General features: G+C 39.6%; 1 protein-coding gene across 1 annotated transcript in view; it reads right to left on the bottom strand.

The window, feature by feature from the left end:
- Positions 1–453: 453 nt before the first annotated feature.
- Positions 454–13,737, bottom strand: part of LOC141772178 (E3 ubiquitin-protein ligase Itchy-like) — a 38,961-nt gene continuing 25,677 nt past the window's right edge. Inside the window, exons 14-25 of the mRNA XM_074642880.1 lie at positions 12,917–12,989; positions 12,571–12,642; positions 11,007–11,095; positions 9,700–9,859; positions 9,447–9,580; positions 6,493–6,633; positions 6,160–6,280; positions 5,859–5,963; positions 5,276–5,372; positions 3,994–4,066; positions 1,888–2,369; positions 454–1,843 (exon numbers count right to left, since the gene is read on the bottom strand). Of these exons, the coding sequence (XP_074498981.1) occupies positions 2,270–2,369; positions 3,994–4,066; positions 5,276–5,372; positions 5,859–5,963; positions 6,160–6,280; positions 6,493–6,633; positions 9,447–9,580; positions 9,700–9,859; positions 11,007–11,095; positions 12,571–12,642; positions 12,917–12,989 (1,165 nt within the window). The 3' untranslated portion in view covers positions 454–1,843; positions 1,888–2,269. The remainder of the gene's footprint in view (positions 1,844–1,887; positions 2,370–3,993; positions 4,067–5,275; positions 5,373–5,858; positions 5,964–6,159; positions 6,281–6,492; positions 6,634–9,446; positions 9,581–9,699; positions 9,860–11,006; positions 11,096–12,570; positions 12,643–12,916; positions 12,990–13,737) is intronic.

Genomic DNA, 13,737 nt, shown 5'->3' with positions numbered 1-13,737 from the left:
GTGTCTCATGCTCTCATTGGCTGTAGCTCCTGGCAGGAGTCGCCGACAGGTCCACATATTTAACATGCTAGATATCTGGAATGTGTCTGCGAGGCATCGACGAGTGTCGGTGAGCATCTCGGCTCGCGTCTTTGAGTGGTTCACACATGATGCTGCGAGCCAACGGCGATTTTTAAAGTCGTGTAGTGTGAATAGGCATTAGAGTTAGCCCTTCATATCTACATAGGGAGCGGGTCCTCTTCACAACCTCTCGCGTTTTTACGTTACCTGAAGGCCACCGTAGTTCTCTGACACGCTTGGAAAGGGAAGGGTGAGCGGAGGGATATTCAGTTGGTTGCAATCTGAAACCTCACCACTAGATGCCACTAAATCCTACACACTGGACCTTTAAATGTAAAAGGGAAGAAAAAAGTTTGAAATACCGCACTGCATCTTTTTGACAGTGATTTTTAAATGTCGCCCAAATCTCTTTGCAGCACCAAGATTGTCTGTTATTTAAGCATTAGCTGGGGGGCACTCTTTAGAAATTCACTACGGCTTAGCTATCATCTTAGACGGGTTTCTGTGCGACGTCATCACAGAGATGCGCGCGCAGCTAGGGGGGGCAGAAAGCACGGCAGGTCTAGCAAAGCCAAGCTCCAAAGCTGAGATGACGAAGGGGTTGTTGTGCAGTAAACTGCACCAACCGCAGAAAAGATGCATGTAAAATGTTTAATATTCTGAGGGGATCACACGCCTTTGCTAAAAACAGAAGAAGATTATGGATCCAGGCCTGATGGGCGAAAGCATTCTAGTCACGCAGCGCTAGCAGAGCAGAGGCTGGTCATGGCGACCTGTCATCCTCCACAGATCAATAGAAATGAACTGATCAACCACAGGGTGATCGACTCACACTCTGAGGAAATATTCATATATATTTAGCAACTCTGCCTTAAAACTTAAAGGTGATGCAAGACCTCGTTACCGCTCTAAATTGCTAACCGCTAACGTTAGCTAGCAACCAGCAACACGCTATTTAATAGAGATCCGTCAGGGGTCTGATGTTAATGTTCACCTGCCAGACATACAAAGAGCTGCTGTGTGACTGGTTCTACTAATAACAAGATCAAAATCCAAGTCTCCAGTTTTATATTAACGTTACACCTAATGAGGAACCGCAAAGGAAAAAGTGTCTAGCGGCGGCCATCAAGCTGGGGCTCACGTCACTTAAACTCCAACCGGAGTGTCAACCAAACAGACCCTGGTCCCCCAAGTCAAATGTCACACTTATGTCTGATCTAACCTTACCCATTTCATAACAGGTGATAATAGTAAACAAATCTCATACCAATACGTCATATGATAGTGGTATCTGGTGGTCGGTCTCTGCAGGGGTCTAGTATACTAACAGGAACGTACTAACAAAGCAAAATCTATGTTGATTACAACCGGCTGCCGAAGCGGTTTTGCCCCCTGAATGCACATGCACCCTGTAATGTTTGTATACAAGAAACCCGTCTATGGTCAGCTGTTACTGTTCAAATTTTTTTTCTTCTTTTTTTTTTTAAAGATCCACTTTAGTCATGAGTAGAGATGCAGATGGAAGTATGATAGATTTGAGGATATGATGGGATGGATGAATGACTGATGTAAATGATGCTAACTGTGGATGCAACAGACAATCTTTTTGGTGAAACTTAACCCTGTTTTAGAAAAAAGCACACCCTCTCAATATTGCCTTAAAATGAACACTTTGACATTTACCAGATGATTTAAAGCAGAGCAACTTAATAAGAAGAAATCAGGTAATCAAAATGACACACTACTGTTAGAACATGTGACCCTTCTGGTTATGAGATTTCGACTGTAGCCCCGAGGCCACCCTGTTGCCTGTCATTACATGATCACGCGTAGGTAGGAAAAAAACTACTGCAGTCCCATTAAAACAGATGCCATGGAGGGTGAGTTTTCAGGATCCCATGCATAATTTGCCGCACATTCTGAGAGAGACGGGAGCAGCTCCTGCGTTTTGGTTTAAAAGAATACAAAATGTTCACGTACCAATCAAGCATAGACAGGCCTGCAGATCCCTCCTTTGCAACAACATGCAGACAACAGTCTCACGCACGCACCCATAGACGTACCATACAGGTGCGTGCGTGCATGCAGGAGCAGAAACACATGAAACACCCGCTTTTTTTTCTGAAGGGGCTCCCTGATTTGAACACTGGTGGTCTTTATTCCTTCAGACTCCTGCAGCCACTATTCAACCTTCTCCTCCCGGTTTCTCTCACTCCTGTCCGAAGCCTTCCGTCTCCTCGATGGCAAACATCAGCTTCTCCTTCAGTTGCTCGTAGCTCTTGTAGGGTGGCAAGTCCAGTCTGTTGAAGCTGGGGAAGTAAAATCAGTTTTTTTTCAGCTTGGCATTAAACTCATGTTCATCTGGTGTTTATTCAAGGTAAGACCTCTTTTAGAAAGAGCTGAACGAGCATCAAGACTCTGATTTGACCCATGAGGAACTACATTCTCCTTAGGCGTGGGCGGTATTGTTATTTTCATACCTTCATACTCTCCTGACATTTCACCTGGGTATCCAGTATATGACGGTATATGGCGGTATGTGGCGGTATGTGGCGGTATATGACGGTATATGACGGTATATGACGGTATATGTGAGTATATGTGAGTATATGGCGGTATGTGACGGTATGTGACAGTATGTGACAGTATGTGACAGTATGTGACAGTATGTGACAGTATGTGACAGTATGTGACAGTATGTGACAGTATGTGACAGTATGTGATGGTATATGCGGGTGGTGGTGGCAAACTGGCAGTTGAATAAAATCATGTGGTAAGCTGCTTTTGTAGTTTGAAGAAGACTAAACCCTAAACACTGAGTCGCCATCTTTGTGAGCTCAAGTGCCTGTTTCGCCATAGAGACCGAATTCTGTTGGGGCGTGCTGTGCACTACAATACATCACATCAATACAGTATCACAAAAAGCAGAGCGTCTGTATTTATGACGGTATTGAAAATCATACCGTGGGGATTTCTAAATACCCTGGTATATTGTAATGCCATTATACCGCCCAAGCAATTCTCCTACACCCATAAGTCCTCGTGCAATGTGGGATTATGTCCCAAGACAACTAACCATTCAAACAAACTAGGGCTGTCAAAGTTAACGCGATGATAACGCAAATTCATTTTAACGCCACTAATTTCTTTAACGCATTAACGCAACTTGTGATTTTTAGGTTGTAGCGGGCTCAGTTTTAAAGCTAGAGTGAAGATACTGGCATCATATGAAACTATAAAACCTAATGAATCCATTGGTATCATCATGTAGCTTGTTGCAAAAGAGGCTAAATAACGCTCCAAACTCCACATTTTGACGAGAAAAAACTGGCATGGCCATTTTCAAAGGTGTCCCTTGACCTCTGACCTCAAGATATGTGAATGTAAATGGGTTCTATGGGTACCCACGAGTCTCCCCTTTACAGACATGCCCACTTTATGATAATCACATCCAGTTTGGGGCAAGTCATAGTCAAGTCAGCACACTGACACACTGACAGCTGTTGTTGCCTGTTGGGCTGCAGTTTGCCATGTTATGATTTGAGCATATTTTTTATGCTAAATGCAGTACCTGTGAGGGTTTCTGGACAATATCTGTCATTGTTTTGTGTTGTTAATTGATTTCCAATAATAAACATATACATACATTTGCATAAAGCAGCATATTTGCCCACTCCCATGTTGATAAGAGGGTTAAATACTTGTGAAATCTCCCTTTAGGGTACATTTTGAACAAATAAAAAAATTGTGATTAATTTGCGTGATTAACTATGGACAATCATGCAATTAGTCGTGATGAAATATTTATGGATTGACAGCCCTTAAAACAAACCAAATTAAAGCAGGAAACACTAAGCTTAGTTAAGTAACAATTTGAACTACCGGAGTTCGATCCACACGGAGTCAATCTGCTGTAGTTTGTATGAAACTCACCACGTGTGACTTCTGGGAAGCCAGTTTTCTTTTCCAACCTTCTCAATACAGAACTTCTGGGGACCGTTGCTTCCTGTAAAGTGAAGCACAGGTCAGTAGGAGCTAGAATGATCATGGTTCATTTAACACACCATCACCAGTATGAACTGGAGTTTATAACACTTTACAATAACCATCATTTATAATGGTAAATTGATAGTTAATTAAACTCAGTTAACAGTAACAAACAATGAAATGATCATTAATAATGTTTACTGATTATTAGTAATGCTATAATTTGTTATTTTAACAGTTTATTGTTGCACACATTGTTATACTATATACAGTATATATATATTTGTTAATGTTAACGAAATGATGTGCATACCTTTAAGAGATAGTTAATAAAACATCTATAAACATTACATAGATAGATGTTTGTAACACTTTGTTAATGATTAATAATTGGTTTGTAAACTGTATATAAACATTATTTGGATGGCTATCATAAAGTTGAAACTGAGGACTATAATACGTTGTTAAATGGTTGATAAATACTTTTTAACGCATCTATAAACATTATTTAGATGGTTAATACTTTGTCAATGGTTAATAATTGGTTTCTGGTCCATCTGTTTATGTAATGTTTATAGAGGTTTGACAAACTATTTCTTAAAGGTTTACAAATCATTTTGTAATTATTAACAAATACATAATATAGTAAATAAAATGTTATAATGTGTTCAACAATAAACTGTTAATAGTAATGTAATCAGAATATAATAGTTATAGTCCCTTATCAGTTATGATACAATATAGAATTTATAAACAAATTATTTCACATTACACAAACTAATGATAAAATAACAGAAATTACAGCATTACTTATAATTAGTAAACATTATTAACTATTATTCGTTGTTAACAGTAAAATAACTATTAACTATGTTTATTTAACTATTAATTTACCATTTATTAATGATGGTTATTATAAAGTGTTACAGAAACGGGGACAAACACAATCAGATCCCCCTGATTCCTATCTTTACAATCCCAGTTAGAAACTGTTGTATAAAAAACAAAGTAGTGGTAGAAATAGTATACTACTTAGTACTTAATAAACAGAAGACAGGAACAAAAGACAGACAGAAATGAAGAACAGGTTTATATAAAAATAAAAACGTAACAAAACTCTGTCTGGATGAGGCTTGGGTTATTATCCAGACATTGATGTATATATTTCATCTGCATTTGGAATTCAATGCCAACTTAAATTAAATGTATATATTGATGTGATTATTACCCATAAGGTCGACAAAGCCTCCGACGGGCAGGCGACAGGTACCGGTGACAAACTGCAGCAGCCTCATCCTCTTCTCATTGTCCATCTCCTTTATAAACTGCAAGACAAAGTGGCAAATAAATAAATAGCTTAGGAGAAAATGACAGAAAGTAAAAACAAAACAAAAATTAAAAGCTGTTTTAAAGTGTTTTTGTGCTTCACAACTAAAACATAGTTTTTATATGTAATACTTTATTCACATTTTTATAAACCTTGGCAAGATGTAGGTGTAGGTAAGGTGTTAGCTTCTCTATTTGAAGGTGCTGCATGACACAGTTCACACAATTAAATCTCAATTCAACTGATTACTTGGGTTAATTCTTGGACTTGCTGGAGGTACAGGTTCACAAACAAGTACCACAACCTAACTACTGATGAGAATGAAACAATCAATATATAAATACATAAAATGTACATACATTATTAAGGCTCACAACACAGTATATTAATGTGGACTTGTTAAGTCATTATATTTCTCATATCCTTAATGTCTCTGCACGTTACAGTAAAAAGTTGAATGTGACTGCTGCTGATGTACACTGACCTGCCAGAACCAGACGATCTGTTTGCTGCTGCGAGCGTAGTGTCTGTAGATGGTGCTTCTTTGCCAGTCTGCCAAGTCGATCTCCTGCATACCGCACAGCATCACCTGTGACAAGACACAAGTTATTCATATGTAAAAAATGTATTTTACTCATCTCGAAGAAAAAAAGCTGTTCCGGTGAAATCAGCTCGTCGTTCTGCAACACAAATTCAATTTACAGCACAGTAAATGTGCATTCCAGAGGTCAGACAGGCCTCCCATAGCACATCATATATCATGTGAGTTTCTGGTTCATCCATACCTCGAGCTCTTTAGCATCAAAGTACTGCAGGTACTGCTGAGGGAGGACCTCGTTGAAGCCTTCAAAGAAAGCCTGTGTCTGCTCTTCCACTCCTCTGGACATCCTCCATTCTGCTACCAGCCTGCAGGGGGAGACAGAGGCAATACACTCACATATTACACTCTACTTCATCAAACACTCAGAAACACTAAGAACAGTGACACTATGTGCTTCATTTTCAGAAAAACGACATTATAGCCCGACGTTTTACAGAGTAAAACCGACCCGACACATAATCTACTGCGTGAATTAAAACTGCTGAATGAAAATGACTGAATCATAGAAATAATTCACCTGATGTACTCCTCCTTGTTCTCCTCAGTGACCTGGATGTCTCCTCCTCCTGTTTTCAGCTCAACGGTGGAGATTTCCCCCAGGATCTCTTTGTCAACGGAGAAGAACATCTCCAGCCCACACTCCTCGATGTCGTTATCCCTGAAGAGTTGCACATACAATTACAGCACAATCAAATGCGAGCAAATACAGGTCCATCTTCAATTAAACATGATCTAAAACCAAAGATCTGATAATGGAATTTAGAAGACATGCCCACACACATGAAGTCATATCAATCAAGAGTCAGACAGTGGAATGTGTGCAAACTTATAAATATATTGGGACAAGTATTGACTCAAAGCTGAACTTTGAAGCTAATGGTGAAGCCGTGTGCAAAAAGGGGAACCAGCGTCTGTTTTGCTTGAGGAAACTGGCATATTTCCACAGATCTCGCCTTCTTCTTTTCTTGTCTGTCTTTAAAGAACAATCTGATCGTGATTGTGGTCTCGTAGGCTGATTGGTGAGTCACAGCTCAACCCACAGTCCCTGTACACCAGACGGTTACAGCGGTTAAACGACTCCATTTTAAAATGATGACTCCCACCCCTTTGCACATTGACTTTCAGCTTCTTCCTTCTGGGCGGAGGTTTAGCGTCCCAAGGCGTAGAACAATGCAGTATAAAAATAGCTTTGTTCCAGCAGCCATCACTCACATCAACGAGTTGTAGGAACACTGTACAAGTGCTATAGAAGCAACACTTGCTTATTTATTTACTTATTCATATTTATTCATTGTATTTTAGTGGTTTTAGTGATCAGTGGAGTCTTGAGTATTTATTTTTTTTCCCTCATGTTTGTCTATTGTCTGTGTTTGTAAAATGTGTGTGTCACGATGGATACCTTGTCTTTTTACTGCAAATTAAATCTACCTATGGGTACAAATAAAGTAACCTGAACCTGAACAGCTGCTACAACAGTGTGCGTCATCCATTCACACATCATCCTACACAGACATGGCAGACTTGCTGCATGTCAATCAAAATCAAACAAGTCGCAAAACTTTGAAGAGTTGTAGCAGAAGGGCGACCGAACTCTGAGGACCTCCATAGTGTTTGGAGTGTGATTGGAACTCTGGTCTTAAATAAAACTTTAACCATGCTTGCAACAAATTTTTCTTGAGTTCAGATTGGATTCCACAGACAATGACTTATGAATAAAAATGGTCTGTGCCTGAAGCAAAATCTGAGATTTTTGAACCTCTAATCTAATCTTCATGCGCATTACAGTGGTCTATTATGTGCGCTATCAACATCATTGCTGACTCGCATCCAGCGACTCATTTATTCCAACAGCTGGCCTCTGGCAGGCACTAAAGCTACTAAACATCCTGTTTTAAGAACAGCTTCTCAGGGTTTTCCCACGGAAATTGGTTAGCAGAGATGCTAAACTCTAAAAGTACCATCTAACTATGTTATAGGTGTTATAAAATGGGAAACAAATTGACAGAACTACAACATCATAGGATTATTATTTTTTTTAAGTGAATCTGTTTGCTGGTAGTTTCAGATTTAGAGAGTGAGAGTGATCCATGATCAGTTTGATCATACAGTGCAGCACTTTAAAACAACTGTGAGCTCTTCTGGAATTGTCACCGACACAACTGATAAGGACCTAATAACATTAGAATCAAGTCCACACGGTCAATACCAAACCTAAAACTAACTTCAACTAATGCAGACTATATTGGGTAAAATATGTGTCCAGGTATGGAGCTTTTTTTCCATCTTTATTCAAAAGCGCGGCCTTTCAATTTGAGAGCACGGCTCGTTTGATTTCACGTTCAGATTTTAACGCTTTCCCTCAAAACCCTGTCCTCGCACTCAAATGGGCCCTGCTTACGCTTGGATTTGCTCTGCTTCTGCTCAAACAGTTGAAATCAGATATGTTGTTGCTTGCACAGATTTCCTGCTCCAGCTTCAGTCCTTCTCCTCACACTCAGTGTGTGCTTGTGAAAACATCTGCTCTCAGATTTCTCCTCTGTTCTCGGATTTTCTGTGCAATAACCCTGTCAAAATTCCCCAACCAATAGAATGCCAGGTGTAGTGTTGACCAATGAAATGATCCCTAAAGGGCGTTTACCCTTTAAACGGCTTCAAGGCATATTATATGTACTTCCCTTGCTTTCTTTACAACTAGATATATAAATATTGTAATATTTTCATCAGTGGGCCATAGGCTCAAACACCATTGTGTTACCTCTTTGGCCGATAGATAGTGACTTAACAGATATTTATTTAAAAGGAAAATCTTTCAGATTGCCACTTTACGGTTAAATGGTATAGTTATATAGGTATACAGTATAAGGCTCACTTAATTCAACTATACCATTTAACCTTAAAGTTAGACCTTAAACGTTAGCAGAAGGCGGTCTTTATTTCAGGTGAGTTTCCTCTGCTGAAGTCCCATCCTCTTCATCTGAAATTCATCAGCAGAGAAGTTTCTACAAACAGCCCTGTTGTTGTAATGTCTGACACATTTTGCCGACTCAGACACACACTCAAAGGCTCAAGACTTAACCTGGATTAACCGTGGATTTTGTGATTAATTGTGCGACAGTGAGACATCGGGACATTACATCATCCGCAAACACACAACACATACATTTATCAAGATAAAAAAAAAAAAAAATACATTTAGCAAGATGCCAAAAACTAGTTAGGGGTTGTCTGATTCTTTCAGAATTTTCCTTAAACTTTCAATCCAAGCATGAAATACAAGACCATTTTGGCAATTGAGATGTACAGGGAAAGGTACACAATAACTTCAACACGTGTACAATCTAATACCATCAATCGTATTTCAATTCTTTCGTGATTAACCACAGAATAAGAAAGGTCTATATTGTTTAACTTGCTGTAAAAGTAGACTACCACCTCTCTCTAATTGCTGTCCACATGGCTCGGTGTACTCACTTGATCCACATGAGGGAGTTGTAGAACTCCGGGTCTATCGACTCCAGGTCCTTTAGGGCCAATGGCTTGTTTAGGATGCGCTTGTAGAATGGCAGTGAGAAACCAGTGTCGATGAACTTGCCGTGGAAAAGAGCCTGAGGGACAGAAACACACACGGCTTACTTTGTACAGTACAAAACCCTAAAGCAACTCTCACGATGACCTTTCTTGCCATACTTACTGATATAAACAAATGTATTAAAACACGACTAACCATAGCAATGAAGCGTCCTATGAACTTGAAATACTTGAGGTGGTCAGGGTTGATGTAGGAGGCAGGGTTGATCTGGAGACAGTAGTTATCTTTACCGGCATATTCAAACAGGCAGTACATGGGGTTCAAAACCTCATGGGACAACAGGAAGAACCATTCCCTGTCAGAGAGGAGAACACAGAAATGAGAAAAGGACAGTACCAAATAGCTAACTAGTTAACTAGCTACCTAACATATTAAACAGTAGGGAGCATTCCATTCAGTGTAGATTTAATTCATTGGGGTGAAATTATACAAGAAATACAGAAAATGCATCAAAGAAACTGCCAATATAAAGACAGACATCAAGAACTTATACAACTAAAGTCTAGGTCAGTCTCTTATGAGCCAAAAGAAAGAACACATTTCAGAGAAATCATGTTACAAAATGTAAGCAAAAATCATCCTCTCAATATATATAAAAATGTTTAAAGGAGACTTCTGCTATAGAGGTTGTGGTAAAGAGAAATACTGCCAATGAATTTAGTAGTAAAAACTCAAAATCACTGTCATCACAGGTTCAAATCACAGGTTACACAATAAGGCAGCAAGGCTCAACAATAAGGATTTCCCGGGGCTAGTAAAATGCCACGTCGGGCTAGTAAATCTAGCAGCTCACTTGTGATAAAACAAGAATTAAACACATCTTTTTTTCTGATAATGGAATTGGCTAAGGAGTGAACCATCTTGCTTCCTTCTCATCTCTGTTGAGAGTTGCATGCACAGTACCGATCAGGCACTTGCGATAAAGTCTATGACCTGAAGCGCAAGCAAGCATTTCAATTATAACAGGAAACAGGAATCTAGTTGGGTGGCGTTACAGGATGTGGGTGAAACTCTCACTTCTCAACTATATATTGCACATTTTGCCACATTGTTTGAGAGCATGGTGGAAAAAATGGGGTTGTTGTTCAGAGGAACGTCAAGTTTCCAAAAAACGTGTTCTTGTTCTGATTCTCTTACTTGAATACAGATTAAACATGACTATTAACTTTAGTCTTTGTTGTTATTTGATAACCGCTAATAAATAAAACACGCTCTATAGGGGCAATTAAAAATTGACTTGACCGACATCTACTTGCCCAACCGTGCAAGTGAAAAAAAACCATTATCGTTAAACCCTATAAGTTACAAAATATTCAAATAATTATTGAGTCGGACCAAAGCAACTACAATAAACTAAATTTATGAAAACACCTAACACATTTTCTTCACTACATGTGAGCTCATATTTCCAACCATACATGCTGAGCCATTCTCTCCCTTACCTGGCGACGCCTCCGTAGTCGAGGCCTTCTTCTCCAGGGAAGATGATCCATAATCTCCTCCGCAGGTCTTGAGCGTTAAAGCTCATTATCTAAAACAGAGACAATGTTTTGATGGATCTGGGGTGTACATAGTCACTGTATTACAAAACAATAACTTAGGGCACCGTCTTAAATGCTTCAGCACATTTTCCAAAACACTGTTGCAGTTCTCATAAAACTAAGAACAATCACCACTGCATTTTATACCGAGCAGCTCATTTATCCTGCAATAGGCCGACACTCGCTCAAAACTACTTCATCGGCAAGTTTATCACTGCCACCAAAATGACATTTCCCCTTTATCATTGCTTAAGTCAAGGCGGTCAAATATCAAAGTAACTGCATCAGTGAGACAGAAGACATTAAAACTGTGCTTAATAACGTCGCTTCTCATTAAAACTTACAGACAGCAACCCACTAATAAAGTCAAATATCCTCTACAGCTGACTGAACAAACTCATGTCTTATAAATACCAGATTCAACAGTGGATTTACATGTTTCGCACTGTCAGTTTTGAGAATCGTGATTTTCATTCATTGATTGTGCCAAAGCAACTGACAAAAACTGTGGTGCCTGCGACCACTACACAAAAATTTCACTCCCTGCACTTTGTGTTATTACTATAATAAAAAGAATAGTCCTCTTTTTAGTGTTCATGTTCAGAAAAACAAGATGACTTTGAAAATATCTTACCACTGCTCAAGACTGGAATTTCATCATTTTAGGGGCCAAGGCCACTTTGCCTTTTGTGTTGGTGTAATTTTTTTGAGGGTACAAAGGCCAAATGCCAGGGCAGCAATGCTATCAAATAAATCCAGGTATAACATTTATGTCAAATTAGTGTGATAAATAGAACGGTTTCCAGTGGTTTTTATATCAGCCTTGAAATCAAACCCAACAATGTTTATGTGCGAAGCGTTTCACTTCATGTTACCCGAATTCAGAATCACAACAAAAGAAACTGTCTAAAAAAACGTATTGACAGGAAAGAGGTAGAGGAGAAAATGGCTAAATCAGCTGGGGCAGTGCGGGCGGGGCATCAAGACCACTGGGGCTGCCTACAGGACATATGATTTTTTTGAGGGGCAGAGGGCCAAACTGAAGAGGCACGGCGTCTACGGCTCCTGTGGCCTTCCTGAGATTCCCGCCCTGCCACTGCTACATGAAACTTTATTTAAAACCAGTTCAAAAGTAGTATAAAAGATAATAAGAGATCTTCCCTAAATAAGAGGTAATGTTGTAGCCCTATCCCTGTGGCATTAAGAACTTACCAATCTAAAACAACGTCTTATTAACTGAGGTTAAAACATAGATGTACATCACCTTAAATATGCATCATTTTGTTTTAGGTTTTGTGGAATTAAAAATCTAAACACCAACACAACATCACTTTAGTTAAGAGGTAGAGTAGGCGAGGCACATCTTCTAAATACCAAACAAGGCAATGGGCTGAGTGTGAAAACGAATCCTCCCAGAGTTCAGTGAGCTCTGTGTGACGGTGTGGCGGGGGCGGTTTCACTTTACCTGCTGGAAGGAGTCCTCAAACAGGGTTTTTCTGGTTACAGTGATCTTGATGTGTTGAGGCATTGACAGTTGCTGGAGAAAAGGGAAAATGTCAGAAGCATTTAGTTGGCCAAATAGGCTTTCAGCTGTGACATGACAACACGTATTGTTATCGCACAGTGTATACTGTAGGCACCATGATGGCCATGACAGCTAAAACAGGCAGAAACTGATGCAGTCTACTGATGCTCATGGTGCTTTTCTTGATTGATACAGTGGAGAAAAGAAAACATGCGCTCAAGGAGAACTTTACTGAAGTATAACTACGCGGTAATCCTGTCAAACTGTGTACTGTTACAACTCTTACCTGGCACCAGAATCTGAAGTACTGTACTTTGGCTTTGAAGTCTCGGACATAGGTGATCTGAGGTCCGTTTTCACTGTGAAGGGAAAGAAGCACAGACAGACTCTTAATATGTTTTAATATCTTCAAGCATATTAAATGTTATTTTAACAGGACAGCTGATAATTGTTGCCATTTCCTGTTGCTATTTGACTCCAAAAAGTATTATAGTATGCAAGACTTTGCAAGGGTGTAAATAGGTTACGGTTATTTGGCCAGTGTGTTACCACACCTGTCAGCTCATATTGTCACATTCTTATTCCCCATTCACCAAACTGGTTTTTCCACCACTGGAACCAAAGCAAAGTAATTACTCTCAAGTCATATAACTCTCACAAGTTATTATCATGACTCCACTGAGGTGTTCACATCTGTGAGAATGACAGAACGAAAGTAGAAGAGACGAGGTGACCCATTAGTCATATCAGGATAATGTGTCACGAGTTCTAAAAATAGAGAGGGATTTCAGAGATGGTGACTCACTTAGCTACTGCGTAAACAGAACTACCTGGTAGGATAGTGCTACCTGGTGCTGTATGTTCAATAATCAAATGTCAAATAAAAGCTAATACAAGCAAAATACTTTGGGTTGTTGGAAATTTGAAAAAAATACATCCCTATTAACATCCAAGTAAATATTTTGTCTTAACAGCAGCTTTATGAGTTCATCCATCCATCCATCCATCCATCTGCAACCGCTTATCCCGTTAGGGGTCGCGGGGGGGCTGGAGCCGATCCCAGCCGACATTGGGCGAAGGCGGGGTGCACCCTGGACAGGTCGCCAG

The sequence above is a fragment of the Sebastes fasciatus genome, chromosome 8 (assembly GCF_043250625.1).
Source record: "Sebastes fasciatus isolate fSebFas1 chromosome 8, fSebFas1.pri, whole genome shotgun sequence".
NCBI classification, from domain to species: domain Eukaryota; kingdom Metazoa; phylum Chordata; class Actinopteri; order Perciformes; family Sebastidae; genus Sebastes; species Sebastes fasciatus.
Note: the sequence above shows the minus strand (reverse complement) of the source record. Positions and strands in the feature narration are given on the sequence as shown.